The 17,163-nt window shown below is 45.0% G+C and overlaps 1 protein-coding gene across 5 annotated transcripts in view; it reads right to left on the bottom strand.

Annotated features, from left to right (window-relative positions):
• The window catches only part of MVB12B (multivesicular body subunit 12B), a 97,418-nt gene that overhangs the window by 71,484 nt on the left and 8,771 nt on the right, over window positions 1-17,163 (bottom strand). For all 5 annotated transcript variants that reach the window (XM_081847754.1, XM_081847756.1, XM_081847753.1 and 2 more), the window contains exon 2: window positions 12,327-12,449. In XM_081847754.1, coding sequence (XP_081703880.1) covers window positions 12,327-12,437 — 111 coding nt within the window. In that variant the 5' untranslated portion in view covers window positions 12,438-12,449. The remainder of the gene's footprint in view (window positions 1-12,326; window positions 12,450-17,163) is intronic.

Raw genomic sequence — 17,163 nt, 5'->3', positions numbered from 1 at the left:
ACCTGTTCGTTCGTCAAGCCTACTGGCAACCATGAGAATTACAGTATGCTTACTTTATTCAGAGCTCTATCTTCTTTTTTTGATGATGAATTTCCTCCTGTTTGACAAAGTCTGTCTACTATACTAACCTTAAATCTAAGGAGACAGAACTAAGTATTTAAGAGCAAATACTTATTTCTTCCAGCCTAATCAACTCTGCTTTTTGTTAGCAACACAGATGATAACATTAAGGGACACAAGAAAATGATCAGAAGTGGTATGGTGTGACTTATATAATCCCTACAAAGTAACGACATGTCTAGACAACTTTGCTATTTTTAGCTTCTAGGTTTGCATTTTCTTTTTTTTAAAAAAATATTTTTAAAAATCCTCTTACAAAAGTAATGTTGTTATCAGCATGATCAATGTGAGGGTTTGGGCTGAAAGCCTAATCTAATTACTGGCATATGTTCTTAAGATCCTGTTTGCACTACCTTCGGAGAGGGGCTTTTAAAGCCTCAGTCTCTCTCTTTGCACATGTGCACGCACATGTGCGAGAGCGTGTGCACACACGCGCGCGCGCACACACACACACACACACACACACTTCAATAAGCCTAAGTTGAAGGTTCCTGTTTTGATTGTTCCTTGTTTAATACTGAGCGCCCAATTGATTATTTATTTCCCTTGGTTCCAGGGGAATGAACGTAGGTCAGAGCAACAGCAACAGCAACAGCTTTGCATGCAGAAGATTCAAAGGTTTCAATCCCTGGCATCTCCAAGTAGAGCTGGGAACGTCGCCTGCCTGAAACCCTGGGGAGCTGCTGCCAACGAGAGTTGGAATGCAAGAGAAATCTGGTCCGTGCCTTTTATTTCCATGTGAACTCACCTATTTCACACTTCCTGAAAGAAACTGCACTCCTTTGAATTTTGTTGTTGTTGGACTACAACTCCCATCATCCCCACCTAGCAGGACCAGTGGTGAGGTATGATGGGAACTGTAGTCCAAAATCAGCTGGAAACCCAAGTTTGGGAAACCCTGGTTTACAACATTTGAAGTTAAAAGAAGAAAATTCCCAAGCTGGTTGCAAGGAAGTAAAAGTAAGAAGAAGAAGGGGGGAAAAAACCCAGTAAAAGAGAAAGTTCATTTACCTCCCCACAATTTCCTCCCTTAAAGCCACTTTGAAGGGAAAATATTTGCTGCAAGATGTACCCAAGAGAGGATGTCCACAACACAAGTACATTTCTATGAAGATAAAGCTTGTGATCAAACACCTCCTTGGATAAAAGGGGTGAAGTCCGTTCTGTAAAAGCAGTAGCCGCCAAATCCAAAACTGGAATAATCCAGAGTAAAGGAGGTGTCTGGGGCATTTGCCAATGTAGAACCACTCCAACAGAGATAAAGCATGCTGAGTGTTAGAAGATTTAGGAGGAAAGAATTTCTTCACACATTCCACAGCTAAACTATGGTATTTAATTCCATAAGATGAAGTGCTGGCCACCAACCTGGGTGGTTTGAAAGGAGGGTTAAGCAGAAACATGGAGAATCGAGCTATAAAAGGGTACTAGCCATGATGGCAATATTCTGCCTCCACCGCCAAAGGGAGCATGCTTCTGAATACCAGGTGCTAGGAATCCCAAGTGGGGAAAAAGTTGGTATACTCAGGTCCTGCCTGTAGGCTTCTCATTGGGGCATCCAGTTGGCAACTGTGAGAACATGAGGCTGAACCAAATGGGCCACTGGCCTGATCCAGTTCTTAGGAGCTCATAACTAAAGATATTATTATTATTATTATTATTATTATTATTATTATTAGAGATGGGAAATTATTTTCACTTGTGTATTTGCATGTGAAGGATACAGGAGGAGAAATAGCAAAGTCCAGGGTTCCAAAAATGTATTCATATATTACTACGTCCTTCCATTTCAGATGTTCAGACTGTGTGTGCCAAGGCACTTGCCTGGGTGCTAGGCTCCATGGGTGAACACCTTCTCTTGGTCCCATCAGCATCAGAAGCACAGATGTTGGTGACAGATGGCTGCTTCCACATTGTGGGATTCCCTCCCATGACACATTATACAGGCTCCCTCTTTGGAATCCTTCCACTGGCAGGAGAAGACCTTCCCATTCAGACAGGCCTTTGAAAACTAAGGTGCAGGCAATGCTGGCCACTGGGCTACTAGATAGTGGTTGCTGGTTCTCAATGTGCTTAGATGCATTTTGACTATAGTTTTTAAACCAGTTTGTTTTTATTACTTTTTATTTTATAATGATGTTTTAAAATGTTGGAAGCCACCTTGAATCTCAACTTGGGAGAAAAGTGGAATGTAATGAAACAACAACAACTTCTACTACCATTATTATTATTATTATTATTATTATTCCAAAATTGTGCCATCCACACAGAAAAAGGAAGCTGTCAGCAGATTCAAGATAACCTGAAGGTGTTCAGAAAGTACTTTTAAAATATCTTTAGGGGGAAAATCCTGCCCCATTCCCACCTGAGCAATCTTCTGGGGGCCACATGCTGGTTGTACACAGGGCCAGATACAAATGTGGGCAAAAACAATGAATGCAGACTTTACATTTGTACAGCCATCTAGATTTTACACACACACACACACACACACACACACACACACACACCTCTATCTACAAGCCAGAGATGAAAGGAGCACAATCAAAGTTTAAAGGACACATTCCAAAGGAAGATATGGAGTCAGCTGGTGCCAGTGAGAGGTGTGGCCTTGAGACAGGGGTGTTGCTGAGGATGACATATAGGCTGTCTATATAATTAATCCAATCCCATTCAAGCATTGTTCGTTTATCACATATTTAACATAAGTAGCAGCCGTAAGCCCTATGAAACATGAAGATCCAGGTCTAGAATATCCCAGGACTTGCAGAGGAGTCACAAACTTTGAATTCTGTTGTGGCATTTCCTAGGACCAGGTAGAGAGGTCTGGAAGGTCACATTTGGCCCCAAGGGCTGAAGTTTCAGCCTCAGGACACGTGTCAGAGAAATTAAACTCAGAAGGTTTGCACCAAGAGAAATAATTGTGTCCTTAAACTCCCGGTTCCTTCCTCCCTCTTTAAATGGAGTGTTACTTAATTACTTGAAGGGCATTGAGCAGGATAGCTTGCAATAAGACACTTAGAGCAGCCTCATCACAAGGCAAACAGAAGCCTAAGAAGGTGAGAGGAGGAGCAATTAAGAAATGAGTAACAGCCGCCAAGTCTAAGTAGCTCTTTATCACCCCACAGATTGAGGCCACATTCACAAGGCCATACTACAAACAGCTACCAATACAGCCACTGTCACAACACACATTTAAAGCACTATTATACCGCATTAAACATGCATGGCTCCCCCAAAGCATGCTGGGAGCTGCAGTTTATTAAAGGTAATGAGAGCTGTAAGGGGATCCCTATTCCCCCTGTTATAAGAATTCAAAGGTTTCAAATATAGAATCAATGTTCATAAATGTGCAAGGTAAACACACATATATAAGCTATTTAAACCCCAGCTGCACCAGCCCTTGTCAAAACCATCTCACTTCCCTCACCACAGATACACACAGGTTAAGTTACAATCTGTACGCTGAAAATTGTACAACAGACACAGATTTCCTCCTCTGCCACCACTGCACAAAACGTTTGTTAGCCCCTCCAAGTTCAACAGATAAATTAAAAGCTTCAAGGGAGCCGCCCTTCTTACTAACAATTTGAGATAATTAACAGAAGCCACAAATCATTTCATTTCCTGCTATAGCTTGAGAAGAAGCTCCTGTATCTATCTTTGGGGACTTGTTAATGGTTTTTAAGGACATGCCATTTAAATAATTAACACGCACACATACACAAAGCAGGAGGTCCTGTCTACAAAATACCAATAGCTTTTAGCATAGCAAACCGTTCTCTAGCAAATGGAAGACTCCATGTCTAAAGAAGATTTTGACTGGAAGAGGAAGACCACTGAAAACAGTCATTGATTTTGGCAGGGTCACAGAGAGCTCTGACTCTTCTTTTCATTGGCTCCCATTGACCCAGGCATCCTATAAAGTACTTCCAGGTTACATTCCAGCTCCAGCCTGTGTGGTGCTGTGGTCAGAGTGTGGGACTAGGACCTGGGAGAGCAGGGTTCAAATTCCCTCTCAGCCACAGAGCCCATTGGGTGACCTTGGATCAGTTTCTGTCTCTGATCCCAACCAACCTCACATGGTTGCTGCAAGGATAAAATGGAGAGGGGAAGTAGTGTGTACATCAACCTTGAGCTTCTCGGATAAAAGGTCTCACCATGCAGCCATTCTCTCTTCTGGGTATTTGAAATGGTGCTGTTTTTGTGCTGGTGCATACTTGCTGGTACATACTACTGTCACACGTTTTTGCTGCCTATGGCAGCCATTTTGTACTGGAAATAACAGCATTTTTATCATGTGTACCAGCACCTCATTTTTTATCCTGAAAGAAGCACTGATATACAGTGGTACCTCAGGTTAAGTACTTAATTCGTTCCAGAGGTCCGGAACTGTTCTTAACCTGAAGCACCACTTTAGCTAATGGGGCCTCCTGCTGCTGCCATGCCTCCGGAGCACGATTTCTGTTCTCATCCTGAAGCAAAGTTCTTAACCCGAAGCACTATTTCTGGGTTGGCGGAGTCTGTAACCTGAAGCGTATGTAACCTGAAGCGTATGCAACCTGAGGTACCACTGTAATTCTAAAGCATGGCCCCCACTCAGGGAATGCTACCTGATATCCTCCAACCTATCACTAAGAATGCCACAAAAATCTGCAGGCCTCTTCGGTGCGCCAAATATTAGGGTAGGTCACAGCAATTCAGGGCATAGCATTTGCATTTGACAAGAATTTTTTCACTTGCATCCGCTTCTGCAGCTATGGAACTTGTATAGGGCCTGGGGGAAAGGGTGGGTTGGAATATCACGCATCAGTGAATCAACAGAGCTTTTTGCTCATCTAACTACTTTCTCCACCGACTTGTCAGGCAACTTTTTACAGCACACTGCCATTCCCCAGATCGGTGAGGGAATTCCAGTCAAGAAATCTCCTATGATTTTGATTGATTGAATTGTATATTAGTGATCTGGTTTTTTTGTTTTTAAAAGCAGATTTTCCAACTGCGCAAATTCCCCACCCATGTATCCATGGTGGTTCCTTCATTGCAATAAGTGAAGTTATAGGGAACCTGGCAGAGGGCCTTCTTGGTAGTTGAGCTCTCCCTGTGGAACGCCCTTTCGTCAGATGTCAAAGAGTTAAACAATTATATGACTTTTTGTAGACATCTGAAGTCAACCCTGTTTCAGGAAGCTTTTGATGTTTTGTTTTGTCCCTTTATATTTTGTTGGAAACCCCCCCCAGAGCGGCTGGGGTAACCCATTCACATGGGTGCGGTATAAGAAATATAGTTTTATTCCTATTATCATTCCTCCACAGGAGCAGGTAACTCTTATCTCTCAACATTATTATTAACATTATTTATAGCCTGCTCTTTCCCCTGATTAGGATTCAAGATGCCTTACAAAAATTATTTTTTTTTTTAATAATTTTTATTAATTTTACAACATAAACAAAAAACAAACAAAACATAACGCAAAAATTAAAACAATATGGATAAAATACAGAAAGCTAAAAATATATAAAAAGGTAAGAGTTAAAAAGTAATTAAACTATAACAGAATCAAAACACTAGGAAAACAAATCCATTAACATGCAGATACAGTTGTACCTTGGTTGTCAATTGCCCTGGAACTTGTACGTTTTCGCTCCCAAATGCCACAAACCCACAATGAGTGTTCCGGTGTGTGAACGTTCTTTTGGAACCCAAACGTTTGACAGGGCTTCCATGGCTTCTGATTGGCTGCAGGAGCTTCCTGCAGCCAACCAGAAGCCACAATTTGGTTTTCGAACGTTTTGGAAGTCAAATGGACTTCCGGAACGGATTCAGTTTGACTTCCAAGGTACAATTGTAGTAAAAAACAGCACAGCAGTATTAAAAGCTGTTTCCTTAAAAACAGTCAGTTCCACAAAGCCTGTTGGAGTTAAACAAGTCTTTACCCACCAGCAGGACAAGGAGGGAGCCAGTCTAGCTTCCCGAGGGAGGGAGGGAGTTCCAAGATCTGGGAGCAAGCACCAAGTAGGGCCAATACAGTGATGGCTCACTGATGAACCTGCCTTAGTTCAGGAACTAACAGGCGCCAAAGAAAAGGAGCACCTTAAGGGTGTTTACAAGGAAGCAATGGAGCATCACCTGCCTGAAGGTGAAGAAGAGGTGGTTCCGGCAAGAAAGAAGAAGGTGCTTTAATACGGTTTGAGCTTTTTAAGTATGGAAACTTAAGTCTACCTTGATATAATTCCTGTACATGCTGTCCCTCCCTTTACCTGTTATTTAAGTGCTTAATAAATGCATACACCTAACACTTCTAACCCCCTCCCCATTTTTTTCAAGCTGCACATTATCAGCTTTCCAAGTGCACCACTTCCCCTCTAAATCCATATTTTGTACCCAACTGGCATACTTAAAACAACAACATGGATGTGACAACATTCTGGAAAGGAGATGGGGAGATTTCTTGGAGCCGGGGGTGGGGAAGCGCTGGCCTAACCCTTATCCCCATGTCTTTATTTACCTTTACCTCCCTTACTACTTTCCTGTTAAAGACATGGATCAAGTGAAAGGATTGCCTCTCAAAAGAACACTCTCATCTCCTTCCTGAACTGCAGAGCTGAAAAGGAACCCAAAAGTCATCAAGTCCAACCCCCTGCAATGCAGGAATCACAACTAAGGAGTCACTTGGGGCAAAACTGTTGAATCTGCAACACCCTTCTGTTGGTTCAACTGATTCAGGGTCATAGCACGTGAACAAGTGAAACCCCTCTCTGTCTCTCCTAACATCAGTGAGGCTACCAGAAGGGGAAAGAACGAAGCAGCCCATTCATTTTGCTGCTTAGATTAAGCTCCATGACCTGCTGAACTCTATAACTAATACCCAGTACCTGACCTTGGTTTTTTTCCTCCTCCTCCCTCCCCAATTCCTTTTCCTTTTGTGTTGTGGCTTTTAGATTGCAGCCCTGATCTTCGTACACTGCTTTGCGAGCCTCGTTCTGTGGAAAGGTGGAGTAAAAATGCTTGGGAGGCGAAGGAGCAGAGCCTCCAGCTGTCATGCCTATGCATGCAGATACAGACAAGGTGCCAAGCTGTGCATATTGGAGTTTACAACTTCTTAGGACTTCCAGCAATACTAGGGTACTAGGTTGCGGGAGGCTGATCTAGATCAGCTACCCCCAACCTAGTGCCCTCCAGATGGTGTTGACTGCCTCTCCCATCACCACCGACCATTGGGAATGCCAGTGGATGGACACAGTAGCCCCAGAAACATCTAGTTTGGGGGAAAGACTGATCTTGAGGAACTGGAATGCATTGGAGAAAATGGGCTGCAAACTAAAGGAACATGAGCCAGCAGAGATAATACTGTTCACCTCAGGAATACTGGCTCAGTGAAGTGCCTTCCTCCCCAACTTCCGACATATATACCTTTTCCTTTCAAAATACTGCTTCCAACTGCAGCTGGGAAAACACAGTATTCCTAGGCAACAGCAGTCTGTTAAAGCCCAAACAGAGCTTTCAAATTCCCTGGTCCAGCGTGAAAATTATTAGGAACATAGGAAGCTGCCTTATACAGTGTCAGGCTATTGGTTCATCCAGCTCAGTGCTGTCTGCACTGACTGGCATCAGTTCCACCAGGTGTATTTCCACCAAGTGTATTTCCCAGCCATACCGGGAGAGGGCAGGGACTGAACCTGGGACCTTCTGCATGCAAAGCAGGTGCCCTTCCCCAACCAGAGCTCCCTTGCAGTTTAGTGCTAAAAGCATCAAGTAGGTAACCTGTGCTACCCACCCTCTCTGCTGCATCAAAAGTAGAAGATAAATCTGCTCCAAGGGTTTCCAAATTCTACACCCAAAGAAGCTTAAGTGTCGACAAGCTGCATGGATCATGCAAAAGATGAGAGTCTACAAGGTTTTCGCAAGAGTTGTTCAACTCTTGCTAACCAGAGGGCTGAGGAATGGAAGATCCATGCACAATCCTTTTCATCCCCCACCAAGCTCTTGAATTTCACCACGGTCCATGCACTTTCAAGAGTTTTATTGCACTCATAAGGACTAGTAACCTGTTGCTTGTTTTTGGAATCATACCGCTCAGGATGGCTTTTGTTTATACACCAAATGATGCAATGCATACAGTTCTATCATACCAAAAAAAGGGGTGGAACATACACTAAATGTTTAGTTTGCATTAATATGAATAAACAAGGTTGCAATCCTATCCCCTTACCTGGGAGTAAGCCCCGCTGAATTTGAAAGGACATACTTCAGATTAGACATGGGACTGCATTCTACCATGTTCTACTCACAGTAGACCCACCGAAATTAATGAACCTAACTTAGCTGTGATCACTGGGACTACTCTGAACCAACACCGGCTACTCCAGAATGCCTCTGAGCATATTCTGAGTGTAGGAATTAGTTTTCATCATTTTGGTTGAGCTGAGGTCACTGTGCTTTTATGCACAAATCTTCTGACGAGCTCTCTTCATTTCAGCCTCCTTGATCAGGTGGAAAAAGTGATTTTGTTTTTGCTATTGTTAAACAATTGCCAGTCGGAAACCCTCACAAATCAGCTTTAGTTGAGATCCCTGAATTACCAGGGTTGGTCTAAATGACCGCAGGGGTCCCTTCCAACTCTACAATTCCATGATTCTAAAAACTGTCTACTTTTGAATTCAAACTGGCCTAACTCCCAGGTAAATGCCTAATGTTCCAATTAGTGATAAATTAAAAGGCACCACCCTGCATTCCCCAAATCTATCACCTCCATCCCATCCCATGCTTATAATCTTTTGCAGGTTTCTGAGGAATGGGGGTAGAAGAAAAGAGTTGTATTCCCCCCCACCAAAAATATTTTTTTATGTTAACATTGTTCACGGCTGAATTTGTGCAGTCGCTGCTTAGAACACTCCATCATAGGTTAGGCATCCTTTTTAGCAATCAGAATACATTCTCTAAGACAAGAACCAAAACCGCAGCTGAGCTCCGGGGAGACTTCACACTCTTGTTCAACAACAGTTCATCAACATCCACATTCTCCCCCACCCCCCCAAGGATCAGGTTCATGCATCTGCTTTTTCGCTACATACCTCCAGCTGGCTGGTTTCAGATTCCCTGTCCCCAAAAAGCACCTCCCTCCCCAAATCCAAGCTCAGATATAGGATGATCAACCAGTCAACCTAACTCAGAAGCATCTGCTCTGGCGGACTCTCCTAAGCTGCTTCCCAGCTTCTGCCACCTGTATCCTTACAATACACAGGAGGGGAGCCTCAGGCCTGGGAGCAGAATCTGACCCTTGGGATTCTTCCCTAGGTCACTTCCCCTTCCCAGCCCCTTCCCCTCCCCTGGCTGGAATGTGTGCATGGCATTCCAACAGACGTGAGGTTCCAGAGAGTAGATGCTGTCACATGAAAATATAGATTTCTCGCAAGTCCAGAACAAACATTATGTGACACTTGCACGAGAGCCACTTCCGCAGAGGGATGTGATTGAGTGGGCAGTGCTGCTCTGAAGCCTGAAACAATGCATGCTTGCATGTGGAGCCATACATTCTGGGGCAGGTTGTATCCATTTGCAAGGCTCTTAACAAGTCGGGTCAAGAATACCTTAAGGACCACCTGATCCCTTAGACCCTTGCCCGATCCCTGAAATCTCTGGGGGAGTCTCTGCTGGTGGCCCCTAGTGGCTCAGGTCCATGGCTTGTAACTACAAAAGCTATGCATTCAGTGGGCTCAAGTCTGTGGAACTCCCACCCACCAGAGACGAGACATGTTTGATGTTTTACCGTGTTTTTAATATTCTATTGGGAGCTGCCCAGAGTCACTGGGGAAACCCAGCCAGATGGGCAGGGTATAAATAATAAATTTACTCTTCTTCTTCTTGACGGTGAAGGAGCTGCTGTAGAATCAAGAGGACATGGCTGGTGAGGGAGTGGCTACTGTGACCTGCAACACCTGTGCCATATTTGTGGGGCTACCTTTGAAGGTGACCCGGAAACTGCAATTAATCCAGAATGCGGCAGCTAGGCTGGTGACTGGGAGTGGCCACCGGGACCACATAACACCGGTCCAGAGAGATCTGCATTGGCTCCCAGTACGTTTCTGAGCACAATTCAAAGTGTTGGTGCTGATCTTTAAAGCCCTAAATGGCCTCAGTCCTGTATACCTGAAGGAGCGTCTCCACCCCCATCATTCAGCCCAGACACTGAGATCCAGCACCGAGGGCCTTCTGGCGGTTCCCTCATTGCGATATGCAAAGCTACAGGGAACCAGGCAGAGGGCCTTCTCGGTAGTGGCGCCCACCCTGTGGAACACCCTCCCTTCAGATATGAAGGAAGTAAGCAGCTATCATCTCTTTAAAAGACATCTGAAGTCAGCCCTGTTTAGGGAAGTTTTTAATATTTAATGCTGTATTGTTTTTAACATTTGATTGGGAGCTGCCCAGAGTGGCTGGGGAAACTCAGCCAGATGGGCGGGGTATAAATAATAAATTATTATTATTCCTGCTACAGAACGTGCAAGAGTATCCTTGTAGCAAGTGCAAACTGGTTGCCTTGCTGGAAGAGAAGGTGCAGCAACCTGAGGCCCACCCAGCCACACTTCAGGCTACAGGACAAGATGCAGAGTTTTTCGACACAGCTGAGTGAACTGCACTGGAAGAGCAAGACAGGTGGGGTGCCCCTAGGGAGGAGGGAGACCGCCCATTCCAAGAGACGAACCCCTGGAGGAATATGACACAGGAGTGAACAGAGGAGAACATCCAACATGATCAAGTTCTGGAAACCAAGCCTTATGAGGAATGGTTGAGGGAGCTGGGTATGTTTAACCTGGAAAAGAGGAGACTGGGAGGAGATGTGATAGCCACCTTCAAATATCTTAAAGGCTGTCACATGGAAGATGGAGCAAGCTTGTTTTCTCCTGCTCTGGAGGATAGGACTCTTCCAGTTATGAGAAAGAAGATTCCAACTAAACATCAGGAATAACTTTCTGAGTGTAAGAGCTGTTTGACAGTGGAAGAGACTCTCTCGGGAGGTTGTGAACTCTGCTTCCTTGGAGGTTTTTACGCAGAGGTTGGGTGGCCATCTGTCATGGATGCTTTAGCTGAGATTCCTGCATTGCAGGGGCTTGGGCTAGATGATCCTTGGGATACCTTCCAATTCTATGAGACAGGCACTCTCCTGGCTGAACTTCAGGCACGTGACAAAGTCTTCCTCACTCCAGCAGAAAATGCCTGCTGGTCAGCCTTTGCTTTTGTGGCAGATTTTTTATTCTCTGTGTGGTTTATTTACATGCACACTGCTCAGAAATGCCAATGATTAAGCAGTACCTAAATAACACAAGCAGAACAAAAAGAAATTAATGACAGGCATGAATAGCCCTCCAAGTTATGGCAGCCACTGGAGGGCAAATCTCCAGAAGGCGCTTTCTGCATAGCAAAGTGTGTAACATGAACCGAGGTCAGTAGGCAGGAAGCCAACAGGCCTATCGCTACATAGCAAGACTTGTTGCCAGAACAAACAGAAAAATATTTAACCCAGGCAGATCCCCATGCAATAGCAGGAAAGGAGACCAAAACGTGGAAGCCTGTGTTACGCTCTGTATTAAAGGAATATGTAACCAAGCTCAAGAATATCAATACAAGCATTCAAAAAACTTCCATTTGCTTCACCACCCCCAAGCTTCTAGTCCAGGGGGTGGTGGACCTCAGACCTGGGGTTGATTGCAGCATTCTAGGCCTTTCCATGTGGCCCTGGAACTCTTCCCAAGGCCATGTCCCTCACTGAACTCAAGCATTTTTGCCTGGCGGGAAGGCAAACTTGAACTCTGATTGCTGGATGGAAGACAGAGAGGTGTACATGTGTGCTCACAGAAGCCAGGGACAACCTGCCCCACTCACTATGGCACTTGGCCCCCAGGGAAGTTGTTCAGAAGGGAATGTGCCCCCATAGCTCTAGACCTCGGAGCAAAAGATAGGAGCCTGGAAACTAAAAATCTCATACGCTAGAAAACTACTTCTTAGTAGGATATGAGGAAGTAAGTGAGTGAGTAAGTAAGCAGTGCTTACGGAAGCAAAGCAACTAGAGACAAGTCATCAGGATGAATGCAGATTTTCTGTGCACGAAATTTTAAAAAATCCAGATTCAATGCCATGAAAACCCTGAGAGAGAGATATTTAGGATTTTGTATTAAGGAGGGGAAATACAAGACAACTCATTTTGGACTTACGACATCGTAATTGGTAGGCGCTCGGTTCCGGGAAGCAACGACCCCAACTCCAGTGATTGGGTCCATGGGCACATCTGGCAAGGCATCAGCAAGTTCTCTAACCTCGGGCATCGTGGACTGTTCCTGAAAGAGTGAAGAAGATTTAGAGGGAGGGCAAGGTCAGCGGGCAAAACGCCAGTGGGCTGCCCTATCGCACAGTATAACAAGAGGCTGCCAAAATAAACACCCTGGGCTGGGCACACCTAACTCAAAGTGGCATTTGCAGCTGATAAAAACTCACTTGAATTGACTCCCTTTTCTGATAGGCCTTCAACGAGGTTCAGCTAAGGATCACTGCCTGAGGAACGTTTAACCCAGGCAGGTCTTCATCCGAGAGAAGCAAAAGACGCCCAAGGGTGGTAGCCTATTTTTTAAAAAGGAGAAGGAAACTGCACCCAGGTCTGCATATCACCCCATTTGCAAATAATGAGTTTACTGACTGAAAACCTTAAGGACTGGAGTCCTTAAGGACCAGTCCCCCAAAAGCTCATACCTTAGGGGGGCAGAACAAGACCAATGGGCTTCAGACCTCAAAGCAGAGTGGAAACATTCAGTGGTACACAAGATTGCAACCCCTGCAAGTACCAGGAGAACCAACATGTAGGTGGGAGTTCCAGGGGAGCTCCTATCATAGGAGAAAGGGGTTGCAGCTGGGTGACAAAGCCCAGGGGGGCAATTAAATCTAGCAAAGAATGTGGTGCAGGAGAAAACAGCAATAAATAACTTTTCGTAGTGCTCCAATTTAGGTAAAGGATGGCAGAGGTCCTCCAGCCCTGGCCTAAGGGCTAAGCAGCATGTTATGCAATCATTTCCATGTGGTTGGAGACTCAGAAAGCTACACCCACAATATACAGCATGCTAACATTGCAAGGGCCCCTATTTAAGGAGACAGGTGACCCCCAGGTGCACAGTGAGCACCTGCCTTGGGCCCTCTCTCAGTGGCTAAAGCAAATAGCACAGAATAGTTCACCTAAAGCACTGAGCTGCATTCAGGTGACTAGGATCAGAACCCATGGGTGGGTGGGAAATTGTAATCTCACAGATCTTAACAAGAGACAAATCAGGCAGTAAAGTGATGATGCAGGATACTAAACCAAGGAAGAAATAAAAAGGATTCAAAAGTGGAATGCAGGTTCACTTGCATTGAAAGTTCACACCCACACCATCTATTTAAAGCATTTTGTTTTCCCCAAAGAACCCTAGGAACTGTAGTCTATACCTCACAGAGCTCCAGTCCTCAGTACCCTTAAAACAAACTAGAGTTCTCAGATTCTTAGGGACTCAAGCCATGGGCTTTAAATATAGCTTGGGGATGTGACCCAAAGGCAGCCCCCCATCCACAAATGTATATATCAAAAAAAGAAAAAATACAATTTTTTTAATAGAAGCAATACAATATAACACTCCGAAAATGGGGGAATTACACTAGATGCAGGTGCAACACACATGACATATTCATGACGTCCTCAGGGGATAAAAAGTCCCAGTGTTGCCAAATGTCCATAACTGCCCTTGATGTGTGTTTTTGTTAGTCTTTGCTGCATGCATATGCAATAAAGTTCTGCTGGGCGGTGTAAAATGACTACAGTAACTTTTTTCCTTGACTAACCCATATTTTACATGTGATTTTCTCCCATTATTGCTAAAGTCCAAATTGTTCGGTACCAAGCTAATAGGTTTAGGCCATCCAGATTTTTCCACTGCCGTATGATGTCGCATTTAGGAAATGCGAAGTGAAGTCCTTGGTCTTGAGATCCCTATTATGTCCCATAAGCATAGAAAACAAAAATTAATTCTGGTGTAAATTCAACACTATCTCCTGTAATATGGTGTTCTTTCAAACTTGGGTCGCCAGGTATTGTTGTTGGACTACAGCTCCCATCATCCTTTGCCACTGGGTTGAGCTGGCTGGAGATGATGCAAATTGTAGTTCCAACAAAGTCTGGGTTGAAGAAGGCTGGTACAGGTGCCACACAGCGTCAGGGATTAGCACAGGGCTGTCAACGTGGATGCCCTCCAGAAGCTGTGGACTACAACTCCCATCAGCCCCAGAGAAGCTTCAGTGCAACATCAGGAGGGCATCACCCCTGGCTTAGTGGGTGGCTCCTCCCTGTCTTGCCCAACTATGAGTGAAGGACAGTGAGTGGAGCATCTCTTGAAAGCACATAGAACTATGGCAAGGGTAGAGAATCTTGGGCCAGGAGGTCAAGTGAGGCCTTCAAATTCTCCCAGTCCAGTCCCCAAGGATCTCTCCCCACCCAGAACACAAGCCTCACCCTGAGTGCTGTCAACTGGCTGGAGTGTGTCCTTGAACTGTGATGACGCATTTCCCCTGCCATGATGGAGACACGGGTGTGTGGAAACCGCTGGTGAGTGCCTGGCTGCTGTGATGCAGCCTTTAATACAACAGTACAAATTAACTTGTGCTGCCCCATCCACTTTCACCTCTGTCTTGACCACCCTTGGCATGAGGTCCGCAGATGTGAATATGGCTGAAAACTGCTCCGCACCCCTGATCTACAGAGCGTTCCCCCTTACTATGTGATCAACCAGCCCCTATATATCTAGGGACAAAGAACACTTTGGGTTAAAGGTCAGGTGGAGAGACTTACAAGGTGCTCAAGGCTGAAGACCCCTCAGTGAACTAACCTGAACCCTGCAACCATCATCTGAGGCCCTTCTTCGTGTGCTGGTGGGTGGCAACAAGACAGCAGTCCTTTTCTTCAGCGGCTCCCCATTTGTGGAATGCTCTCCCCAGGAAGGCCCACCTGACACCTTCATTATACATCATTAGGACCAGGCAAAAACATTCCTCTTCTCCCAGGCATTTCACTGATTAAACAATCTATGGCCTTTTAAACAGGGGGAGGTATTTTTTTGTTGCTTATCATATTATCTATTTTTGTGTTTTCACATGGTAAACTACCCTGTTATCCTCAGATAAACGGTGGTATAGAAGTAATTTAATAAATTAAAATAATGATAAAGAGCAGCCTAGTGGAACAGTGGCCATTTTTCAGAAAAAGGGCAGCATTTGCCAAGTGACCAAGTCAGGCATTCCTGGATGTACTTTGGCAGAAAGAACTACGTTCTCTCACCCCTGTTAGAAGATGCCAACAATAATCTGCCTTTGGGTTCCGGCGGGGGTGGGGGGGGCACGCAGTAAAAAAGAGAGAAAGAGCAAAGCCATTGTCGGCTTGGAAGCACAAAAGCCTTCTTGTGGGTGTGTGACTCAGAGCGAGCGGCAGGGGGCGGGCAGGAAACCCAGCATCAATTCGGACTTTGTCGTTGGGCGCACAAAGACCCATTTTATAAAAGGAGTGGATGGGGGGGGGGGAAAGGCGGAAAGGGAGAAAGGGAGAAAACTCAGGCCCTTCTGTACTAGGCAGGGGCAATTGCCCACTTTCTTAGGGGGAGGAATGGGGGAGCAAATAACAGGGCCCACCCCCACTTTCCAGCAGAGGAAACACCAGGTGCCTCTGAACACTCAAATCTACATCCACTGTGCATTCTGTTTTTTTCCACTTTGGGGAGTCAACTTGTGGTGGAAAGACGCCAGTGTCTAATTAATGCTGATGAGTGACGTTCTTGCATGCTAACTAGCAATGTGCCTTTCCCACACATTTATTTTGCCCCATTTCCCCCTCTCCCTTCTCCCTCCCATCTCCCACCCTCAAAGAAATCTTCTGGGTTTCCTATTGCTTGGACCCTTTGGACTGGCTCACCTATTTGAATATGCATAGTATGTCACTTATTATCTCCAGGATGGTGAGCAGTAAGAGAGAGGCACTATCTCTCACGGGAACAGCACACCTAGGAAACTGACATGCCCAGTCAGGCCACTGGGTCCATTCAAGCACACTGGCTCAGCTCATATCTAACACTAAGCCCAACCATAATCATAACCATTATATTTATTATTAAACATGATACAGAAAAATAGGGGTGGCTGGCTTTTGCTGCCCAACTCCCCAAGGAACTGAGTCCCCCAAGTCCATGATTGGGCAGAGATGAAAGGATGGAGGCAGGTTGCAGTGAAAGCAAGACAGATCTTTACTTTTCTGTTGCAACAGAGCTCAGGAATATCACATCCTGGCCTGCCTTAGCCATAGTAACCCCACTTTATGTGTGATGTAATTTCTGCCTGTTTGTAGAGGGGATGTCCTTCTTCTCCACGCCAAAATGCAAACCCTTAAAAGAGATGTTTCTTCTTGGTTATGGGTCTCTCTTGCCTCCTTGCTAGGAGGGGAGGGAAGTCTGTTGCAACAGAAAAATAAAGATCTGCCTTGCTTTTTCTGCATCCTGCCTCCATCCATTCATCTCTGACCGATCATAGACTTAGGGGACTCAGTCCTTTGGGGAGTTCGGCAGCAAAAGCCAACCACCCCTCCTTTTCTATATCAAATGTATTTATATCCTACTTTTCTCTGAAGCTGGGAATCAAGGCAGGTTTCAACATTAAAAAAAAAATCTATTATAAAATATCAAGTCATAACAACAAACCAATTAAAAACAATTATTAAAATACACTGGAACACATTTAGAACCAGCAAGTAAAATACAGTTTGCCCTGATGACAGCCCAGCGGTCAGCACCGTCTGATCCTTAGTTTCCAAAGGCCTGTCAGAAGGATAACAAGGAGGGAGCCCATCTAACCTCTCTTGGGAGAGAATCCTATCTAGGGGAGCAGCCACAGAAAGGCCTCTCTCTCCTGTCACCACCTACTGGGCTTCTGGTGTTAATGGGACAGAGAGGTGGCAGCTTAGCATGAACTTAGCATAAACACAAAGCTATGCAA

Source organism: Podarcis erhardii, assembly GCF_964252035.2.
Source record: "Podarcis erhardii genome assembly, chromosome: Z".
In the NCBI taxonomy this organism is placed as follows: Eukaryota; Metazoa; Chordata; class Lepidosauria; order Squamata; family Lacertidae; genus Podarcis; species Podarcis erhardii.
Note: the sequence above shows the minus strand (reverse complement) of the source record. Positions and strands in the feature narration are given on the sequence as shown.